Source organism: Ammospiza nelsoni, chromosome 8, assembly GCF_027579445.1.
Source record: "Ammospiza nelsoni isolate bAmmNel1 chromosome 8, bAmmNel1.pri, whole genome shotgun sequence".
NCBI classification, from domain to species: Eukaryota; Metazoa; Chordata; class Aves; order Passeriformes; family Passerellidae; genus Ammospiza; species Ammospiza nelsoni.
In genome coordinates, this window is record NC_080640.1 from 13,424,167 (window position 1) to 13,445,928 (window position 21,762).

Here is a 21,762-nt window from a genome sequence, read left to right on the forward strand (position 1 = left end):
GCCTGGGAAAAGATGATGAACACAAAATTCTAAATTAAGTCATATAATGAAAAAAACCTCCTAAACTCTGAAAGTAATTTTTAGCTTTCTGAAATTCTCAAGTGTTCAGTATTCTAGTTTCATTTTTACTACTCCATTCTCTCTCCTGCTCTCCCCCTTGAGTGAATAAAACAATAAAGCTTCTTCAAAATCATGAGGCATCTTATCTCTGTCCTCCTAGCACAGTCCCAAGGAATGACCAGAATTAAAGGTAATTTCAGATCATGGGTATGTGTTACTAATATAGAGTAAAGTTGGGTCAGATTATTTTCCCAGTGCTTTGAACAGAATTAAGATTGTTTGAAAAATACAGCTTAACTGTGTTCTTAACAAAGTTAGTTCAGTTTCTGAAAAAATAAGGCTTCTGCTTAGCATTTTCAAGCTATTTAACATTTTTTATGAGGAAAGTAATTTTGATAAGGATTTCATGTGTGAAATAGCTGAAACATTCTTGTTGGTTCAGAGGGTTGAAGGGCTAATCATGTTTCACATCCATTTAACAAAATCTTCTGTGAGCAGAGTTTTCCCTTTTTAAGGAAGCAATGCTTTGTTAGATACATGCCTCAGTGAGTTGTGCTGTTCCTAAGAAACAAAATAATAAAATTGAGTTTGCAACCAGGCCAGAATAGCTCTGCCCATTCACTTGTCATAAATGTGAGGAGGTGAGGCCAAACCATTAGTATTCTTTAGCTGCAAAGGGTCTAGTATCAATGGCAAAGGATGACTTAAGGACATGGCAGTAGTTACAGCACCTTATTGCAGCCAAGATCTAAAGTGCAACTCCTGATGAAATAGAAAGGGCACATGGGTGGAGATTACTGTGCCCAAGTCTTGCAGTGTAGCCCTGCTTCCTAAAACCACCAGTTGCTCCCCATATATAAAATTAATTCATCTGGTGATGCTGCTGACTTAAAGCCACCTGTAAGGATTCTATGGAGGCAGGCATTTGTAAGTGTCTTGGTGGGTCTGTAAATGTCTGTGAGCCTGCTGGAAGCAGCACAGACTGGGAAATCTGCCATTTCCACACAAAGCTTCAGGAACAGGGCAACAGGATCTCCATGTCTACCCTGCCAGTTGTGGAATTCCTGCAAATTCCTGTTCATATTCACTAAACCATTATCTTCCTCTTTCCACAATTTGCTGTGAAGTCAATCTAAATTTACAAATACTTCTGTTTTTTAATAGTGGTTGTACATGTCTCTTCAGATTAAATACATAATAAAGGCTGATGATGCTTTTATTTTGCAGGTTGACATCTAATTTTGCATCTCTAAAGATAAGAAATGTCAGACCTTTTTCTCCACTCTCTGGTTGTGCCTGGTATCATTCACATGCTTTTTCTACATAAAGATTGAAGCATAAAATGCTGAGCAGAATATCTGACCCAAAGTGTATTCTAAGTTTAGTATATTTGAAAGCAGCAGGAGGAGCATGCTGAATTGTCTCATTTTCCTGCAGTGGGAGATACTTATGAGATCTTTTCGTTAAGGAAAAAAAGGTTGGGCTATTTTTGTGTCATGAACTCTAATCAAAGTCAGCTGGTTGCACCCAGTTTGCAAAAGTCCAGACATGTGACTGCAAAAATATACTTACTGCTTTTTCTTACCCTCTCACAAGCAGGGCCTGGTCTTTGAGGCTGTTGTTTTAAAAGCAAGAAAACATGTATTTAACTTTGTCCCAAATGTGAACCAGAGGGAAGATGCATGTAATACCAATCTGCAATGCTTCTTTTTTCTTGGATTGAACATTATGCCTGAGGGATGATGTGGTCTAAACCTTCACAAAGTGTATGAAATTCAACCTGTGAAGTGAGATAATCTCTTGGTAGCGTCTCACTTGTGAACTAAACAGCCTTCAAGAGAAGCTGTATTTACGCAACTTCTCATTTAAAAGGCATCTTGTTTTCCTGAAGTCTTGATTGTGATTAAATTTGAGTTGTGAAGGGCACATTTTGACTGACTACATCCATCCAGTTAAGAAATACAGCATAGCCTTCACTATGTAGACATTTCAGTGAGCTGCTTGGTGCTAACCAGGCAATTGCTTTACATTTCATTCTGGTCATGTTGAAGTAAAGCCAGTCCTGGTATTCACACTGGAAAATATTTGCAAATGATATTATTTTGGTGTGTATTTTTCCTTCACCCACTAAAATAAACGAAACTAGCAACCTGCTTAACTTTCTCCTTACACAGCCTCTCCTTCCCTCTTGACGTCCCTGTGCATCTGCATATCCTTCCCTCCCCCCTGTCTAAAGGTACCACTGCCCTTCAGGGCACACATTGGGAATATATATTTTTTTCTTCATTACATTTAAAAGCTACTGCTTTAGCAAAAACAGCTTTTGAGCCGTTGCAACATGAGAACAGCTGTAGCAGTGAGATGAGAAATGGTCCTAATATAGAGAGATTTTGGGGGCTGCGTTGCTGAGTTGGAAATGCCATCCATAGAATATCCCCCTAGTGCTAAAACCCATCGAAGTAGATTGGAATGACTTCTTGGATTCTTTATTATTTTTAATGACTTGTTGTGCTATATCCAAAGGAAGTTGGATAACACTGCTCACTCCTGATCTTAGCCTCAAATGCTCTTCTGTGCATTTTGTCCAGCTCCGCATGCAGAAGAGGAGATGGAAGGAGAGTGTATCTTTGTACTAGCAGGGGGAGTTGTCTGTCCAGCAAATAATGTTTTTCTGTTGTGTTGTTGTTCTCCCCCAGCTCGGGGATTGGATCACATTGCTGAGAACATTCTGTCATACCTGGATGCCAAATCTTTGTGTGCTGCTGAGCTGGTGTGCAAGGAGTGGTACCGGGTGACGTCGGATGGGATGCTGTGGAAGAAGCTCATTGAGAGAATGGTCAGGACAGACTCCCTGTGGAGGGGTTTGTCAGAGAGGAGAGGATGGTAAGGAAACTGAATCTTCACCTCTTTTGCCCCCGTTCAGGACAGCAGGGATTGTGTATTTCAAACCATATTTGAAGAGGGTTATTCAGCACTGAAACATCATGTTAGTTCCAAACCTGACAGTTGCTTACATCAAAAATCAGCCATTGGGGAGTTAGGTGCCACATTTGGCTATGTGGCAGTGTGGGGGATTTTTTCCTCAACTTCCTCTTCTGATCATGCTCTTAGCCCAGTGTGACAAGTGAGATATACAGACTGAGATTTTTACACCCAGCTGTCTTTCAGTTCAAATTAAGAAGCTGTGTGTGCCTCAGGGGAACCCTAAACCAGTCAGCAGTTCAGAGCAGAAAAGCTTTTTCAGGAGTGGCAGTGGGGGAGCATGTGCTATGAATTAGTTCTTTCCTGATAGGCCTGTTTGTTTTCCTCAGCAGATTTTCTCTATTAGATATCTGTTTAATTTTCAAACTGGAAGCTGAGGGTAGGTACCATGGAGAATAGGGGACTTTAGAAATGCAGATAGATTAGTTAATAATCATCTGGAATAGCCTTACTACAATGTAGGTCTCACTCAAGTTTGAAGCTGCTCTGCTAACATTTCATTAGAACTTTCTCTCTCAGGGGTACACCCTTTAATACATAATTTTCTTTTCCAAGGGTGTCCCTAGGATGTTGGCAGAAGGGAAACTGGGTATGAATATTTCATAAACAAGATAAAAGTGACAGCTCGGGCATTTTGGTTGCTATTAAAAAGAAAAAGATACAGAGTTGCAAACAAAGACTCCTGGTTTGTGGTTAATTTTGTTATACTGTTTGTCTCAGGAAGTAAAGGCAAGTAAATCAGGATTATGAGACATTCTTTACAAATAAATACTACTTTGATCTGCTTCCAATAGTGCAGTGTTTTAAAGATTATAAAATAAACACAAGCATGACAGTGGTAACTTTTGCATTTCTTTTAGTGACTTATTCTCTCTGGGACTTCAATTTTGTTCTCCCTACTGGTGAAGTCACAGTAGGTCCTAAGAGGAGCTTGAGAGGTCATTTAGTCCTTTTTGTCTCCCATAGGAAGGGACAGATTTTTCCTAAGTCATCCCAAATCTTTGTCTTAACTTGTTCTTAAAATCTTCTACTGATGGAGATTCCCCAGGCAATGCCTGGGAAAGGAATTTGATGGTTTCACTTTTTTACTCTTTCTAACTTCAGTGTTTGAGAGGTTTTCTTGCTATCTAGTCTGTCTTCCTAGCTACAGTTTGACTTGTTACATTTATTCTGCACAGATAAACAGGACAGTTTCTCATTCTCTCCTTTCATGGGAAAGTTATCTTTCCCATGTTGGAAGATGAGCACGTTTCCTATGTTTTGCCTGCACCAGCCAACCACAATGATGTGTTGTCTTGCCCTCTTACTATTTTCAGTTTTCTCTGTTTAGACCCTGCCCAATTCCCATACTCCATTCTTGGAGTATGGTGTAATCAGCTGAGTGTCTTCTGCTGAGGCATCACTGGGGTTTGCTCCCTCCACACTTTAGAAATAACATTAGCACCAAATACTGGTCTTACAGACAAATTACATTTCCTAAAAACAGGTGCAAAATTTTGCTTCTCATCTAAAGGACAGTCACCTTGTTACTGCACCTCTTCTTCAGGTTTGTGCTACGTGCTGGAGGTTACTTTGACTCAAGAGCAAGTTGTGCCCAAGTCTTTCATATTGCCCTCTGGTTATCTCTGTGGTGAACAGAGAGAGTTGTGTGGTTAGGAGATGCAGACAGAAAATACCCAGTGCAATTGCATCTGTGCCATATAGAACTTCATAGCTTGTAATCAGTGCTAGCTCTATGCATGGCAAAAGGAGATTTCTAACTGGACAGTTCAGAATGATGGACAACTGGTGTTACTTGGTTACAGCTCCTCAATTTGCACATGAGCTGCCTGATTTCAGCATTTGCAGCTCATGATTTACAACAGAACTCCCCCCCCCCCCCCCCAATTTTGCAGCATGGCAGCCTTCACTGGCAGATTGTCAGGGAGCAGTAAGGGTTACACAGATTTAGAGAAATATAAAGCAGAAGCCCAAAATCTGGGCATGCTTGTGTCCATCTGATTGAATTGGCTGGTCATCAAAACCTGCAAACAATAGTTCCTTTTATCCCAAAGCCACAGCACAATAGCTACTGTGATGCCATGGAAATTACAAGCAATCCTTCAGCTGAACAGTAAACAACTGACTATGCATGCAGCACAGCACAACTTACAGGTAGCAACCAGACTTTGTGTTACATTAGCTAGTAAAGTAAGAAAGAATTAAAAGGTTTTTAGGCACACAGGTTTTTCTAGATCTGCCCCAAGTCTTCCAGGATGTCTCCAAGGTATTCTGTGCATCTTGAAAGAGGTTCTCATCTTCCTTGGCCAGTAATACTAATTTTCATGAATGCACTTCGAGGCTGGATCACAGTAAATAGGCATATGTCTAGTTAGTGGCTTGTCTGCATCCATGTGTGCCATCTTCATGTATTTGTTCCCATATGCATGTCTGCTGGTCATTATATTTGAAGAAAGAGGTAATTCCTCTGTTCAAACATGAAAGCACCTTTCTCTCGAGTTGTACTTAGAATTCTTGATTTAAAGAAATATCAAAAGTTCTTTTCCTGAGCATTTGTCATTTTGCTTGTCCAGTCCTGTAGTTTGGTATTGCCTTACAACCCAAAGATTTTGGTTCATTGTTGTGATCTCTCTAGTTCAAGTGTATCAGGGCAGCTGCAGTCTCTGAAATAAGTTTTGAGGTGTACTGTATGGAAAGGACAGGAAGGCAATGCACAAGGAAGTATTGAACAATTAATTATGCTGTAATGGAACAAGGGAGGGAGAAGTGGAGAGCTGGCCCAGTGTAAACTCTGTGCCTCTGATGCCAGGATTACACTCGGAGGCATTTGTGCCTGTCTCCATTTTGTGAGGCATGTTGCCAGGCAGAGCAGCAGTTAGTACGCCCATGGTGGGGTTTACTAGCTTCCACACCGTGTTTGGTGGCTTCTTAACTTCAGGATGAGGAATTAAAGTTTTTTACACAGCAGGCAGTGATTGCCGTTTACAGATTTTTTTGGTAACAAAACTCTAGCTTGGGATATGAGTATTCCAAATCAATGTTGAGATGAGGGAGGCACCATAGATGAGGTGTTGCTTACCAGCACAGAGTAGTAGCAGTAAAATGTCCGTGTACCCACACTGATACTGTTCCTGCTAATGCAGATAAAAGCTAGCCTTGAATGTGTAGGGGGTTTGAGGGTTCCTTGGCTCCTTTAATTTGCTTTGCATGCTTTATTTTAAAGGTGACCTCTGATAGTGTGTGTGAATATTGCAAGCATGAACCACTATCAACCCTTACTGAGCTGAATGGGCCCATGTCCATAATAGAGAATTTATTTCCCTTCCCCAAGTTACTAGACACAGATTTTTCTTGGGTATTTCAGTGTTAAAATGCAACACTGACACGTTGCAGGGCAAACAAACAAGGAACCATCCCATCTTTGTAAATTAAGTTTGACTATGAATCTGTCAGCAGTGGTTATCCATTTGTAAAATGCCAGGAGGACCTTTGTCCAAAATGCTGAAAGATTATTTGTATTCAATGGAAATGTTCTTTGTCTTCCAGGGGGCAATATCTATTTAAAAATAAACCTCCTGATGGAACTGCGCCACCCAACTCCTTCTACAGAGCACTTTACCCCAAAATTATACAGGACATAGAGGTAAGAAAGAGTTGCCAGATATGGTAGTGTTTCACTATTGGTTTTTTAGTTTTATTTTTTTCAAATGTTCCTGATTTATTCATGTTGCTGAAATTCTGGGGAAATTCCATTGCAGTGTAATATTTCATTAAATCTGACATGTCTGTGTTTGTCTGGAGTTTGTAGATCTGGGATAGTTGTAAAAGATCCTGCTGCTCCTTTAGACAGAGGATGAGTTGGATTGTTCAGTGAGCTGTTTGCAGGTGGAGTCTCCACCATTTGCAGATCAGATATCACAGCAGCACTGTAACATCTTGGTTTTCTCTGTTCCATGGTACTTTGCTCCTCCTGGTGCAGTGAGACCTAATAGGCTCTTACAGGAGGATATCAAGAACTGAGGCAGTGAGAACGTGCATTTCTGAAGTCTGCAGTCCTAAGACTCAGGGAAACAGAAAGCAGCTGAGCATGTTTGCCTTGCATTCAGTGTGAGCAAAATGGCATGTTCTGCTTGTTTCCTAACAGCAGAAGCAGTGCTTGGGCACTGTTGTGACAAGTTTGTAAATGCGTTTAGAGCTGAACTGAGACTTTCTCTTCTGTTATTTAGCTGTTGAGTCACAAGGGGCTAAAGGTTGGAGATAGAAAAAGACTTTTACATTACTTCTTCCTCACCATTCCCAACTGCACAGACCAGTTTAGCCACGATATGTTTTCCAAGCATTTGTCTGTTTAATTGGTTATATTGCATGTATTCTAGAAAGCAGTTATGTCATTGTATGGGCCTGATTGCAGGAAAAAGTGTAAAGAAAAGTGTCTGCTGCCTTCTCAACCAAAGGAAAAAAAGGGGAGATAATTCTGTGCTTTTCTTTTTCCCCTACATCTCATTTGTCTCCTGTCTCTCCTCAAGACGATAGAGTCGAACTGGCGGTGTGGAAGGCACAGTTTACAGAGGATCCACTGCCGAAGTGAGACAAGCAAAGGGGTTTATTGTTTACAGTATGATGATCAGAAGATCGTAAGCGGCCTACGAGACAATACTATTAAGGTGAGAATGCTCCATCATGGCATACTAATGGCTTGGAGTGCCTATGCCATAAATAATAGTGTCCTAATTTCAGTGACACCTACCCAGTCTCTTGTTAGTAACCCAGCCTTCTCCTTCCCCTTCCCCCATCTCCCACCTGCACAGCAACTACTCTTTTATCTGGCTAGAGAGACCCTGTTTTCAGACAGACAGGCTTCGCCAGCAGAGTTTCTGTCCAGCAATAATTACAGGCTATGTAATTACTGGGCCCTGTATCCTAGTGAGAAGGGTAAAACCAATATTCGTAGTAAAGCCAGTAATATCAAAGATGTCAATGTATTGCACCAAAGAGCCTGTAGAAGACTCTGCAGATGCCACTAAAGGTCTTCTAAGTGCACTATGGAAGATGTGCTGTAGTAAAAAGCAGTCTAGTCAAACCAGTAAGTGCTGAAAGATGAAAACCTTACTGAACTGTCTAGTTTTGAATGTTTGCTGTCTTAGATCTGGGATAAGAATACATTGGAATGCAAGCGAATTCTCACCGGCCACACGGGTTCTGTCCTGTGCCTCCAGTATGATGAACGGGTGATCATTACTGGATCTTCAGACTCAACAGTCAGGTGTGTGCCCGTGATTTGCACCTTTCTGTTTGCCTCTTAAGATTTCAGCTTTGCAAGCTGCTGAAATGATCTCTTCTTAAATGTGTGCTGTTCAAGCAGTTCCATGAAGTTGTTCAGCATTGTGCTGCCCTTATCAGATGTCCATGCAAATCGCTGTCAGGCAGGAATGAGAATCTAAGCCAAGGCCAGTCAAGGTCAAGATGACTTAGGAAGGCCATCTGGCATTTCACCAAGGTTTTGCATGTTTTGACACTGCCTGAGAATGTTATAAATTCTCTTTGAGAATAACTTTTTAAGAGTTGAGGTTTTCAAAGCAAGTTTGAACGTTTAGTTGTCCGTTGTCATTTAATTTTAACAAAATATGTATGACTAGATATCCTGTGACTTTAACTTAAATTTTAGCATGATATTTCTTTTCATTAAATCTTTCTAATCTTGCTTCTCTTCAAGTCTCCAGAAAAAGGATGGACACCTCAAGGTAGCACTTGTGGTGCATGTTGTGCATTTGTGAAGTCCACTAGTCATATTGGAGGATACCAAAGAGTGTAAGGCCTGTAGTGTAAATAGAGGCACAAATGAGTTAATGAATTGCAATATAAACTTGGATGTGAAGGGGCAGGTCTGACTTCTCCATGTTGTTATATACCCCCTCCTTGTCAAAGTACAAGCACTGCTCATGTAGTGAAGTTAGACAGCAAAAAGCTGCATTGGTGACCTTTTCTGGAGCTATTAGCATGCATTCAGATGGCTGTAAGCTCCTCTGCTTGTGTAAACTACTATTGTTAAGCTAATAGTAGTATTGTTAAGCTAATTAAATTGAATTTGTAACATGTGATGCATGCAGTCTTGCAGTTCTGCTAGGTTTTGGGGTCCTGTCATTCATAGGAATCCAGAATTTCAGCAACACTGCCTGCCTGGAGGTGATGTGGAAACTGCACTGGGCTAAACAGCAAAAGGAGAGGCTGATTTCTGTAACAAGCACTGTCATTTTCCATATCAGGCCAGGCAGGCCAAATTGCAGACTGGCTACTTGCCCAGGAATACTTTGTCTCCCACTGTACCTATAAATGTTTGTGCAGACCCCAGAGGCACATAGGATGTATCACTTTTATCCTTGGGTCTCCTCAGGAAGAGAGGCTTCATCCAATAGACAGTACAGATGGGCTCTTAATGCTTCTGAGATCTCAGGGATGCACTTGTCCAAAGAAGTCAGTGGGTCTCCAGCTCCTGTTCAGTTTGGCAATCCTGTCTGCAAACTGTTTGTATGTTAATGGCTCAGGTCTTTAGTTTTTTCTTCTTTGCATTTTCTAATTGGAATGTGGTTTTCCTTCTCATTTAGAGTTTATAAGTTGATGCACTTTAGTTTCCATAAGTTAGAAAATAAGACATTAGAAGTCTTTCTCACATCTTGCCTTTTCTTATTGCTTGCCTTATTGGCAGCAGGAAGTTTTAACTTCTGTGAGATCTGATGTGCCTGATGATACAGCCATTTTCTGCTTTCATATAGTGTATCTGGGATACAGGTGTGATAATGCCAGAAGAAATCTCTTTATGCAAGGCAAAAGAAGTTTGCAACAGAATAGCCCAAAATAAATATTTTTAAGGCTTAAAATTTTCATTTCAAGTACTAAAAGTTCTGTATGAAGCTTTTTTCTAACTTGCATCTTAAATTATCTTTCAGTTGGAACAGTTGGTTCCAATAACATTAAATTGACATAAATGCTATGTCTTAATTTGGGTATTCAGTGCATTCCTGGAATGTAGCTGTGTACCAGATGCACCGCAGGGTAAATGCAAATCATGGTGCAACTTGTGGCAATTACTTGTATTTGTTTGGAAAGAATTGTCTTGTCTTCTACTTCTGTATAAATTACCACTTGAGCTGATAGTCCTGTGAGAGAGGTCAAAAATGAAGCCTGTCAGGGAACTTACTTCTCCACATTGGCTGGAAGTGAAGTGTAAAATAGGCTGGCACAACCAGGAAACATCAGTCTTAAAGGCCATCATTCTTCTACCTTTCCTCAGCGTTAAATTCCCTTAATTAAAGAATGCTTTTTTGCTGGGTACAATATTTTTATGGCGTTAACTGCATTGCAGGGTTTTTGGCTGCTGGACTGTCTCAATGTACACATAATCAACAGGTGTATCTAATACATTTTTTTAATGAACTATTTAATAGATGTAGATATAACTTGTGGTGTTTGCTTCTCTAATATCACTAGAGAGTCAATTACCAGTCCCTGTCCCTCTCTGGCTCTGCAGAAAATTCGCAGTGCAGGTTGTTAACTCCGTTCTGTCTGGTTTGAAATGTGAACCTGCAGAGTGTGGGACGTGAACGTGGGCGAGATGCTGAACACGCTGATCCACCACTGCGAGGCCGTGCTGCACCTGCGCTTCAACAACGGCATGATGGTGACATGCTCCAAGGACCGCTCCATCGCCGTGTGGGACATGGCCTCCCCGACGGACATCACCCTCAGGAGGGTGCTCGTGGGGCACCGAGCCGCCGTCAACGTGGTGGACTTTGATGACAAGTACATTGTATCGGCATCAGGTGACAGAACTATAAAGGTGAGGTGTTTCAGAGGCTTTTTGTTTGCTGCTCTGGGGTATTTAGTAGCAAAGAACAGTGATCAGACAGGGAAGATGGCCCCTGGCAGGATCTTCCTTTAGAAGCAGTGTTCTTCCTCCTGCTCATTTGCACTTGTCCCTCCTCAGCTGACCTGGCACAGCTCATTTACAGAACTTATGGAAAATCAGTTCCAGGTACAGATGCAGTTAAAAAAGAACATTTTTTTCTGTGTTCTTTTTCAACTTGACCACTTCCATAACCTGTTCAGCCATTTAAACAGTTGTTAGAGGGCAGCATGGGGAGAAAAGTGAAGGTGAGTTGATAGGAGATACTTAAGGAGGCACTTAACTTAAGTGTTACTGCTATGATTCCAGTCTGCAGCATTAAACCTCAGGAGAATCTATATCGTTTGTAAACAAAATCAAAGCCCAAGAATGCTAAACCTGGAAGCTAATTTTATACTGTGTGGCAAAAATCTTCTGTGTACAGTGATCCAACCTGCTATCAGTTGCAGACTATAATCACAGGTCATCAAAGGAGTGATTTTCCCAGTCTTAATGGTAGTATCTTCATTAAGAACATTCTATTTATCATACAGACACCATCTTTTGTTAGTCTCTTCGTAATAATTTTGTCTCTGTGTGATTCCCTCCCCCCTTCCTCACAGGTATGGAACACTAGTACCTGCGAATTTGTGCGCACCTTAAATGGCCACAAACGAGGCATTGCATGTCTGCAGTACAGAGACAGGCTAGTAGTGAGCGGCTCTTCAGATAATACCATCAGGTGAGAGACACTCCCCATCACAGGGTTCTGTGCAAGCACACTGTCTCTGGTGCCCTGGGACGTGCTGAGGTTAGGCAGTTGAAGTGCTCTGTACCCTTGTCAACTTTGAAATATGCTTTCTTTAGTATAGAACATTGGGAACTACTGGGAAGAGATATTAGAAGCCTGTTTTACTGTGTTGTCTTTCATCCTCTACATCTCAAGAGTCCCATACTAATCAACAAGTTGCATTCGCTCTGACAGTTCTGGTGTATGAAGGAGCTGGCAAGTACCACTTTCTATGATGTCCTCTTGTGATATTTTAATTGAACTATGTGTCTAGTTAAAGGGGTCAGATTTGCAGTAAGAGGCATTTAATCCTCTGCAGAAATCCTCCTGGGCTCTCGCCAAACTCTTCTTGTGGTACTTGGCACCTGGTTAACTTTGGAACAGCTGGTTTAGAGCATGAAGTTCAGTTTGCTGCCTTTTACACTTCTCCAGCTGCCCTGGTTGCAGTCTGAGATTTAACTCTTTCTGGTATCACAAACCAGAATTTCTCCCTCCATCCTGCAGCTGCTGGCAGAGGAATGTCCCACTAATTTCAGGATGTATGGAACAAGCTTGAATATTAGTTACGTGATATAAAAAAATGGCTCTGTCATGGAAATGGGAGCAACCTCTCTTTCCCTTTGTCATTTTTAAGTAATTGTCTGCCTTTTGGTGAAACTTGAAAGCTGGACAGTGTAAGCAGGAACTCTTCACTTCACATGTCAGTAATAATTTTTCCTCTGTGAGAATGACCTGTGCTATTGTTTGCCTGAGGACTTGGTTTGCCATATGCTGCCTCTCCCTGCTCTGCATTCTGTAGAAAAACAGTGGTTTTTTGGTTGACATCACCAGGTCACTGTTCCAAATTTTAGTACAAGGCTGTCTCAGAGCATGACCAGGAAAGCTAAAACTTCCATCTCTCATTCAAGGGAAAAGGTATTACAGGCATTGTGTTAGAGCAGCGCCACTGCTGAGAACTGCAATAATAACACTCTGCAGTTGTAGCATGAAACTTGGCCACAGAAGTAGAGCAGGAAATAGTTAAATACTACAGCAGCTAGGGAAGGATCTAAAATATGCAGTGCTAATAAAAATAAATGTCAAGATAGTGATAATGCTAAACAGGAATACAGTTACTTTTATGCTTGCATTGGACAAAATCCCTACTTAATAGATAAATTGTGCTAGAATTTCAGGAATGTCAACAGTGAATCTTAATGGAAGTCAAGTTTAGCAGCAGTGTGAGTAAGGCAAAAGACTTACCCAATGCTAAAAGATAGTTTTCTCCCAGCCATTAGCAGAGGGCACAAGTCAGTAGAAGGATGATTAAGAAAAAGGTTCCTAAGTCACCTTTGTGGATGGCTTGGTGCTTTGTAGATTTGATTTTAATCCACTATCAGATGTTGTGTGCTGGACTTCAGTACAGAACTTAAAAGCCCATTATTCCTCAGTTTCAGGGAAAGTTTTTTCCAGAAGATGAATCTGTGACTTCTAGTTTTGCAACTGCAAACGTTGAGGACGTGAAGTAGCTGAGACATAGAAAAAACATTTAGGTTTTGATTTAGGCCAGAAATTTCACCTGCTACAATAGACATTACTATCATTGTGCTAATTTCCATCAAGCAGAAACTAGTCCATCAAGTTTAATCCAATCACTTCAGTATTCTAGCTTCTAGGTCCAAAGTTCCTAATTGCTACAGACAAAACAAACAAACAAACAAACAAACAAAAAGTGTAGAAAAAAAGGAACCAGAGAATTTAGGGCACGAAAAAAAAATTAGACAATATCATCTTAGGTTGAGTTTTTGATGAGTGGTTGGTCTTCATGTGTCTTTTTCTAGGGTGTGCACACATAAGGATCTGATACCAGTCTGTTTAGACAACAGCATTCTTTCTAAGAGGTGGAGATTCAGACTCACCTGCCTTCTGTACATCTCCCTGCTCTGCTTTCAAGTGAATTAAAGGCTGAGATAATTGCAGACCTCCCTCTATTTCCAGAAGTTCTCCCAAAGTTATAGGAAAGAGCAGTGGTAGTGTTTTGGCTCCATACACAATTTAAGTGATGCTCTCTTTTAGTTAGTTCTATAGCCTTAAGTTTAGTTCTTTTACTCTTTGTTCCTTTGAATATTTAAAAAAGTAGAAGTTAGAGAAACTTATCAAATCTGAGAAAGACCCTTGGCACCAAGTCTGCTAAGAGACCCTACTCTTAATAGCAGTCATCCCCCTTGTAAATGAAAGCCCATTTGCCATGTGACAGGGGACATGATCACCTCTTGTAATCCCATCCAGGTAAAACCTCAGACTGGGACCTGAAAATACAGGCCTCAGTTAGTGTGATGCAGCCTCCCAGAGCTGCTGGCAATTTCATCATCAATGGCAAGGAATGGAAACACATGGCACAAAAGTTCCTGGCACAAGATTGCTCTTCCAACCTTTCTGCACCAGTTAATGTCTGGCATTCTCCATCCTGTTTACAGTCCTTGGGAGAGGTAATGCTCTCTGGCAGCCAGAGTGCCTTTGGCTGACCTTTGTCATGGAGTTGCTTGCTCTGACCTTGACTGGTGTGCTGTACTCAAGTGAAAACTGTTGGGCCCTTCACAGATTCCTGAAAGATCAACTTCACAGATTGAAGAATCACTTTGAGCTCCTTGTTGGCTTCAGACATGTGCATAGAGCTATCCTTTCCCAGTTCCACAGTGACAAAATTGTTCTGTTCGTTCCTCTGTTGTCCAAAATGAGAGCAGCTTGTTGTGGCAGGACAGCTGCAGCCATTATCCACCAGCCTTGGGCACACATCAACCAGATCTGGATTATTCCCTGGGGAACCTCAGGAATAAAATACATGGGGGATGGTTTATCTCTTTCTTTGTCTCTCAAGCAAAAGTGACCTGACCTCTCAGCAGCTGTACTGCTTCAAGATGTGTCACCCAGAGAAATTCCACAAACCCCCATATTTCTCACTGCAGTGAGGTTCATGCCAGTCAGAGCACTTACTGAATGAGCATTTGAGAACATTTGTGACTGCCTTCTTTCTGCTGTGTGTCAGGGAGTCAGAGCAGATATTGCTCTTACAGGATTGCTGTATGAGCAGACTATGTCTCAGCCAGAGATGGAACACCTCTAGACTATACATGTCAAAGAATTTCAGTTCTTGTAGGCAAGTAATCTTTTTATATCCATGGTAATTGGGAGTCATGTCAAAGAGCTGGCAAAAGAAATACAAAGCAAAGGAAAACAAATAGACTTACTTCATAACTGTTTGAAGCCTTTAACTAGTTTTCAAGGTAGTGTGCAAGTGTAAAAACTATGTATTTTAATTTATTCTCCGTGCTGAAAATCCATCACAAAAGCTAAAACTCTGGGATAGTTACAGTTGAGAGAATAATGTGTTTCTGGTCCTCTTACTGTATATTGATTTGGGTGCCAGAACTTTTTAAAAATACTGTATTATTAAAAACAGTTCACATAGAGCCACAGGAGTTATTTGAGAGCAAGAAAAATAAAAGCATTTCAAATAATAAACACAGAGCATCCATTTTAGCTTGTGCATAAGGTGCCTGGATTACAGATTAAATATACCTTCAGGAGGAGAAATGACAAAGGAAAAGGTCTTGTTAATTCCTATACCTCTCACCACTATATTGATAACTTAATTTGTCTGATGGAAGTCTCCAAATCAGAAATGGGCATGTAGGGGAACAGAAAGGGGCACATGCCCCATGAAGGTGATCATATCAATTGAAACAAGCTGCCAAGGGGATTAGTAAATCTCCTTCTCTTAATAGCTTAAAAACAAGGCACAGCACTTTTACAAACTATGAACCTCAGTAAAATAAAGTGAGGCTCACTGTGAAGATAACTGGGAGATATCCTGTATTACTGGAGCTGTAGATACTAGACACAACTGGTTTGTGACTCATCTCCTGTGTGTTACTGTAACATCCTCCGGTCATGTGCAAAATCATGTATCTCTTTAACTGTGGGGAAAGGACTGATGAGTGTGCTTTGTTTCTTCTTTGTTGTTCCATCATAATCTTTATTTCCAAATTTTTATTAACTACAGGCAAAGACCAAATGTTTCACTGCAATGCTAAGATATTAAAAAATTCTTAATGCTTCTTTGTACTCTCTTCCAGGCTGTGGGATATAGAGTGTGGGGCGTGTTTACGAGTACTGGAAGGCCATGAAGAGTTGGTGAGATGCATACGCTTTGATAACAAGAGGATAGTCAGTGGAGCATATGATGGGTGAGGATATCAGTGCAGTCAATGCTTTGCATCTTCCTGTGTGTCTGAGTGTCTCCCACCCCACTTTGTGCATCTTCTATATAAATATCAGACTCTCTGTCTGTGATACTAAGAGGACCTTTTCATGGTCAGTAAGTGAGAACCATGCTATAGAGCATAGCTTTCATTCTTCTTTTAAAACAAGTCCATGTGATTTGATGTGTATGGTCCAGTTCTTGTGCTTGGTAAGAATATCTGAGTGACTCAACCTGAAACTCCTTCCAGCTCAACCACTTCTAAGAACAATCTTTCCCATCTGTGGTTGTCTGCAGGACCATTTGCCATTACAGACAAGTTGTCTGCACTCCCATGTGTTTCTGTTAGTTATTACCACCTGCTTTTTATGTGCTTTACTTTATTGACAGCATATTTTTACCTCCCACTAAGTTCTATAAGCTTTACAAAGGGGAAATGCAAGAAGCAGGTCTCAAGAGCAGGATTGCTGTAATTTTCCTTAAACTGGTGTGTTAGCTAAGTTGTACTAACAGTTATTTTTTTTTCTGTGAGGACTTGCTCTTTTCTCTTTAACAGAGCCATGGTGTTTGTCTATTTTTCACCACTAGGAAAATTAAAGTATGGGATCTTGTGGCTGCTTTGGATCCCCGTGCTCCAGCAGGGACCCTCTGCTTGCGAACTCTTGTGGTAAGAGCTTTAGACAGAGGTGTTGAGGAAAGTGTGCTTGTTCAGAGCTATCTTGAGCTGTGAAAACTCAAGTCAGTTTAGCCCCAGTCTGCAGGATCTTGAAATAATTTCTAGGGGTCTGGTTTTTTTGGGTGTCCAACTTCTTCTAATTTTGCAAGCTGTTAATTGCAAGCATTAAAAGTTAGAATATCTGACCTTTTCACTGCACTCTGGACTTTTCAACAGTTTTATTCTGTGATTTGAAGTTAATAACTGAATCAATTTTTTAAGTCATCCTTGGAATCCATATGCTAGTGGGTTTACATTAATCTGTGTGTACCTGATGATGTAGTAGTGAGTTCTATGAATTGTTGGCATGAAATTTCTCAAAAACAGGACATTCCCAATTTGAGGAACAAACACACTTGGGATTGCTTTTAACTGCCTTTTGGGTGTTTAAAGAAAAAGCAGGACAGAAACAGACAGTGAAATTGCCTTATGCCCAAACAGCAACTACTCTTTTCATGCTGTCCACTGGTTTCTAGTGCAGGTCAATGATGATGTGGTTAAAATATCATTATGTGAGTGTTAACAACATTCACAGTCATGTTTAAAAATTGCTCTGCTTGGTCTTAGAATAATGTGAGAAAGTTGTGAGAAAAATGCCAGGACAGCCAAGGCCTTGCGGTGGTTCTATAAGTGTTCCTCCACCACATTCCACGCAAAAAAAAACGACACTGTTGCTGGGGATAAAGCAAGATTTCAACCAGTACCAAAATCTCATTGAAAAATAAGTACTGTATGTTTTTATTTCTTAGGTTGAAAGTGTTTGGGCAGTGTTTCAATAGGTATATGTTAGATCTTTTCCTGCTGTGGCTCATAACTGTAGTCTGTGCTCTAAAACAGGATCATACCAAAGCTATCTGATTCTCTAAAAGTGTGGTTACTTCTCACCAGCTGAGCTGTGCTGGCTGACCTTCTGCACACCCATCAACCACCTGAATTGCTCCTGTTGTAGATTTCACTGAAGTACTTTATGTCAAATTTGGTGCAGGCTGTGAGGTTACTGGGACTCAGCTGATGGACAGTAAGATCATTAAGTCGTGCTACCCTTTTCCAATCATGTATTTGGACCATCAGCTACAGGATCAGAGTCCATGAGAGCTTTGGATGCCTACAGGTGCTACGTTGAAAAACCTTCTTGTTAGCCAAATAGAAGTGCAAATAGTTTCATGGCTGGAATCCAGAAAAGCCCTTTGTCATTGGTCACCCAGTTCCAAGCTATGGAACAACTCTGTGCCCATGAACTCATATCCTGAGAGTCTATGACTTAAGACTTGGTATTAGTAGTGTTTCTGCTCCAGCCTGAGACAAATGTGTGCCTAGTAACCTGTAGACTTAATTTAACTGGTGTGATTTCCTCTGCATTTTCCAGCAGTGGACAGCCAAAGTGGCCCAGCTAATTATATTATAAATCAGAAGCGGTGGGATGGAAACACTGTAGGAATCTCAACACATGGATACTCATAAATCCCTGTTTGATAGAAATGGAGGGGGCCAAAAGCAGGGTGGGGAGCAGAGGAAACTGTTGCAGTGCTTTTAGGACTTTTATGACAACAAGGTGTCCTTATACCCGCTTACCAATGCTTTGGTGTTTTTTTTCCTCTTCTCTCATCCTCCAAAATTAAACCTGGCTGCACAATGAACATCATGAGTCTCCTGCTGCTTGTGTTCAATTTTCAAACAGTAGGAGGAAAGTGCACAGATAACAAATGTTCGCTGCATGCCAGGTCCCTTCCAGTTTTGTCTTCCCTTAGCTGGAACAGTGCGACATGAATTTGACAGAAGCTTTCCATGAACAGAATAAGTTCATGGTTCAGCTTTCCTTATGACATAAACAGTCCAGGTAGGGCAGCCTTACTTAGACCACAGTGACTAGGATCAAAAAGAGAGTTTTGAAAAGGACTTTTGAAAGTAGCTCTTTCTCTCTCTCTCTCCCCCCACCGCCATCATCTCAGTGAATAATCCATCAGTGGATCTGACTGGTGTAATGATACTTTTTGGAAGAACTTCTTTACTGCTATAACACAAAACCTGGAAAAACACTTCCCTTAAGTGGGAAGACAGAAACTCATAAGGTGTTAATAAAACAAACTCAAGTTAGAAGATCAAAAATGTTCCATTGATTAGAAATTCTAAAAGATTTATCTTAGAATCTGGCTTACATTTGCATTTATTCTTAGATAATTTTGATTTAAAGATTCAGAAATTCACTTTAAAGCATCTGTTCTTTGTAAACTGAGCTGTATTTTTGTAGTCTTGTGCTATAAGACAAAGATTTCCCCTTTAGTAACTAGCAATTCTCTTGTGCCTAAATGTTTGAGAAACCTGTAGATTCAGTAGTAAAGTATTTTAAGACACGTTTTTTTCCTGACCTTCATAATCCCCTTAAAATGTGTGAGCACTAAAGAGAAATGTGTGTTCATGGAAGAGTCAGGGCTCACTGTCACTGCACAGTTTCTGTTCCCTGGTGACCAAGGAGGAAGCCACTGCTCTCAGAGTGTCACGAGCACCAAGAGAAAATAGGCAACACACAAGTGAAAGCAGAGTGGATTTGCTCTGTGAAATCCAGGATCTTGCCATTGCCTCCTGTTAATTATGGTCTGAAATCTTGCCAAATTGTCATGCCATTTCCACTCAGCCTCGGAGCAGAATGCAAACTGCCTATAAAGAATGCCCTTTCTAGATCATATTTTTAGAACTGCTTAGGAGGAATTACTGCCGTGTCACTGGACTTTACAACAGGCTCCTTAGTGTCCTCCAGTGTTAAGCTGTTCCCTCTTCAGCAATGGCAATGATGCCAAGTCTTGAATGCAAAGTTCTCATCTCTTACCCTGTAACCTACTGTACCTGGGAATGCTGTAATTTCAGGGGGGAGTTTAGCCATGGAATAAGGAAGACAGTGCACATGTCAGCCTCACCAGATGGAATTATGTGGGGTGGGAGTTTGGTTTGTTCTGCACAATGTGTGTCTAATACTGGGATTTAAGGAGTAGTGGGACAACTGTAATGTAAACTGCCTGCAAGTCAAGTACTCAGATATTTTCCTTGTACTCAGACTTTTCCTTGAGAGAGGGTTTAATTTATGCTCTGGGATGATGATGTGCAGTGTTTCCTCTGGGGTTTACTAACAAATTAATAAGACACTAAAATCAAGCCCAACTTCATCTTCCCTACCCCATCCCAGGTGCCAACTAGTTTGCAAAGTAACATGCTCTGTCTCCCACTGGCATTTCAGGAGCATTCTGGAAGAGTCTTTCGACTTCAGTTTGATGAGTTCCAGATCGTCAGCAGCTCACATGATGACACCATCCTCATCTGGGATTTTCTGAATGACCCAGCTGCCCAGGCAGAATCCACTCGTTCCCCGTCCAGAACATACACCTACATCTCCAGATAAATAACACTACACTGTACCTCACACTCGCACAGGTAAACGAAAAAAACCAAACAAACCTTTAAAAATAAGGTGAGGCTCAAAGGTGGCACTGGATGTAGTGTGAGCCTGCTGTTTGAGCCTGCTAAACTGGCTGGGTTTAGCAGTGTTTGTCATCTTGGTTACACAGTAATTACAGTGTCCTGTAAAAGGACAGGAATTGTTCTGGTACCTTAGAAAAGGGACTTTATTTTAGGATTTGTGACATGTGGTGCCTATGACTCCCCCTGAAGAACTCCTCCTCCTCTGTCCATCATCATCAATAATTAAATCAGTTATACTGCTGTCCAGAAGGAAGAAGGGTTTCTGCAGAGCGAGTAGAGCAGCTGCTGCCTAACAAGAGGATGCAGATGGCCTGACCCTGGGCAGTTGTCACCAGGCAGGAGTGTTTTGCCAAGAACCTCCCTCTGAAGTGATGACCATTCTCCTCACTCTGCAGCAAGCTGATTCAAGATTAGAGTTTGGCTAGGGGAGGAGACGCTGAGGCACAAGCACAAGCCCAGGCAAATTAAATCGAGATGCATCAATGTGCAAAATAATTTACGGATAGGGCCTTTCCCTTGTTCTCTCTCTCATGCCATGGATGTTAAATTATTCATATCAGAGCCTGCTTGGTTTGCTCATCACATTTTGTCTTGGCCAGCACAGTGTGGGAGTACAAGATGTTTCATATGTTTGGGTCAGCTGTAGAGTGAATTTGATGCATATGAGTGAAGTGGCATAACATGATTGCCTGTGTGGGTGGGTACATGCACAACTACTGTTAATAACAGTAAACATAAGAGAGAAGAATGGCAGAAGAGCTGACAGGCTTCTGCAAGGGGTGTCCACAGTGACATTTTCCCATGAAAGTGCTCTGTCATGGGGCACATCCTGTATTCTGTTTGGTAACTGTACAGTGATGCTCTGGACCTGTCAGATCTTGATTTTCTCAAACACTCCGGTCAATCAGATGCTATTTTAAATCATTAAAAGGCTTAATATGAATGGGGTTTGGTTTGTTCTGTTTTTTGTTCCCAGGACTCATTTAAGCTGCAGTATTTAAATGCCAGGACAAAAGAACTATCCACGTAACCAATACTTGCTGAAGAGAGAGGCTCTCAGACTTGTTTCTGGAACAAAGTTGGCATGCGGTTGATCTCAGACAGGGTCTACTCAGCGCGGCTGACTGCTGAAGTGCTGCTATATCAGAAGATGACTTTTATCTTTCATGAACAGTTAGCATTTTTAAACCTTCCCATCCCTTTCTTCCCTCATTCCCCTCTTCATGGTCACTCTTCCCTTTACCCTATTTGATTCCCCTCCAAGCCCAGTCACCAATGTCCTATGAATATATTTAAGATGTTGCCAGAACGTGTTGCTTTGCTGTTAAGCAGAAGACTTACAGCCACAGTGCATCCTGCTGAGAGTCACTTCAGGGTGGGTGGGAGGGTGGGTGGGTGGGGATGCTGCTACTCTCAGGCTGAAATCAATATCCATTGCTAGGCCTTTGAAAAAGCATTCATCTCTGAAGAGCAGCAGAAACACTTATAACAGCCAGACCATCATCCCCCCAACCCCAGCTTCCCTGCAGCTTTTGGCTGTTCTAACTGCAGACTTATTTTTTGTGGAGAGAGGACCCTTGAAATTTGACTATTATGAGCCAAATCCATCTCTTTCCTCTCCTGCC

The 21,762-nt window shown here is 41.3% G+C and overlaps 1 protein-coding gene across 3 annotated transcripts in view; it reads left to right on the forward strand.

The window, feature by feature from the left end:
- BTRC (beta-transducin repeat containing E3 ubiquitin protein ligase) overlaps positions 1 to 21,446 on the forward strand; it is a 114,843-nt gene extending 93,397 nt beyond the window's left edge. For all 3 annotated transcript variants that reach the window (XM_059476818.1, XM_059476816.1, XM_059476817.1), the window contains 10 exons: positions 2,757 to 2,943; positions 6,589 to 6,685; positions 7,569 to 7,706; positions 8,187 to 8,305; positions 10,627 to 10,876; positions 11,545 to 11,663; positions 15,827 to 15,937; positions 16,540 to 16,618; positions 19,896 to 20,089; positions 21,114 to 21,446. In XM_059476818.1, the coding sequence (XP_059332801.1) occupies positions 2,757 to 2,943; positions 6,589 to 6,685; positions 7,569 to 7,706; positions 8,187 to 8,305; positions 10,627 to 10,876; positions 11,545 to 11,663; positions 15,827 to 15,937; positions 16,540 to 16,618; positions 19,896 to 20,057 (1,262 nt within the window). In that variant the 3' untranslated portion in view covers positions 20,058 to 20,089; positions 21,114 to 21,446. The remainder of the gene's footprint in view (positions 1 to 2,756; positions 2,944 to 6,588; positions 6,686 to 7,568; positions 7,707 to 8,186; positions 8,306 to 10,626; positions 10,877 to 11,544; positions 11,664 to 15,826; positions 15,938 to 16,539; positions 16,619 to 19,895; positions 20,090 to 21,113) is intronic.
- Positions 21,447 to 21,762: the final 316 nt, after the last annotated feature.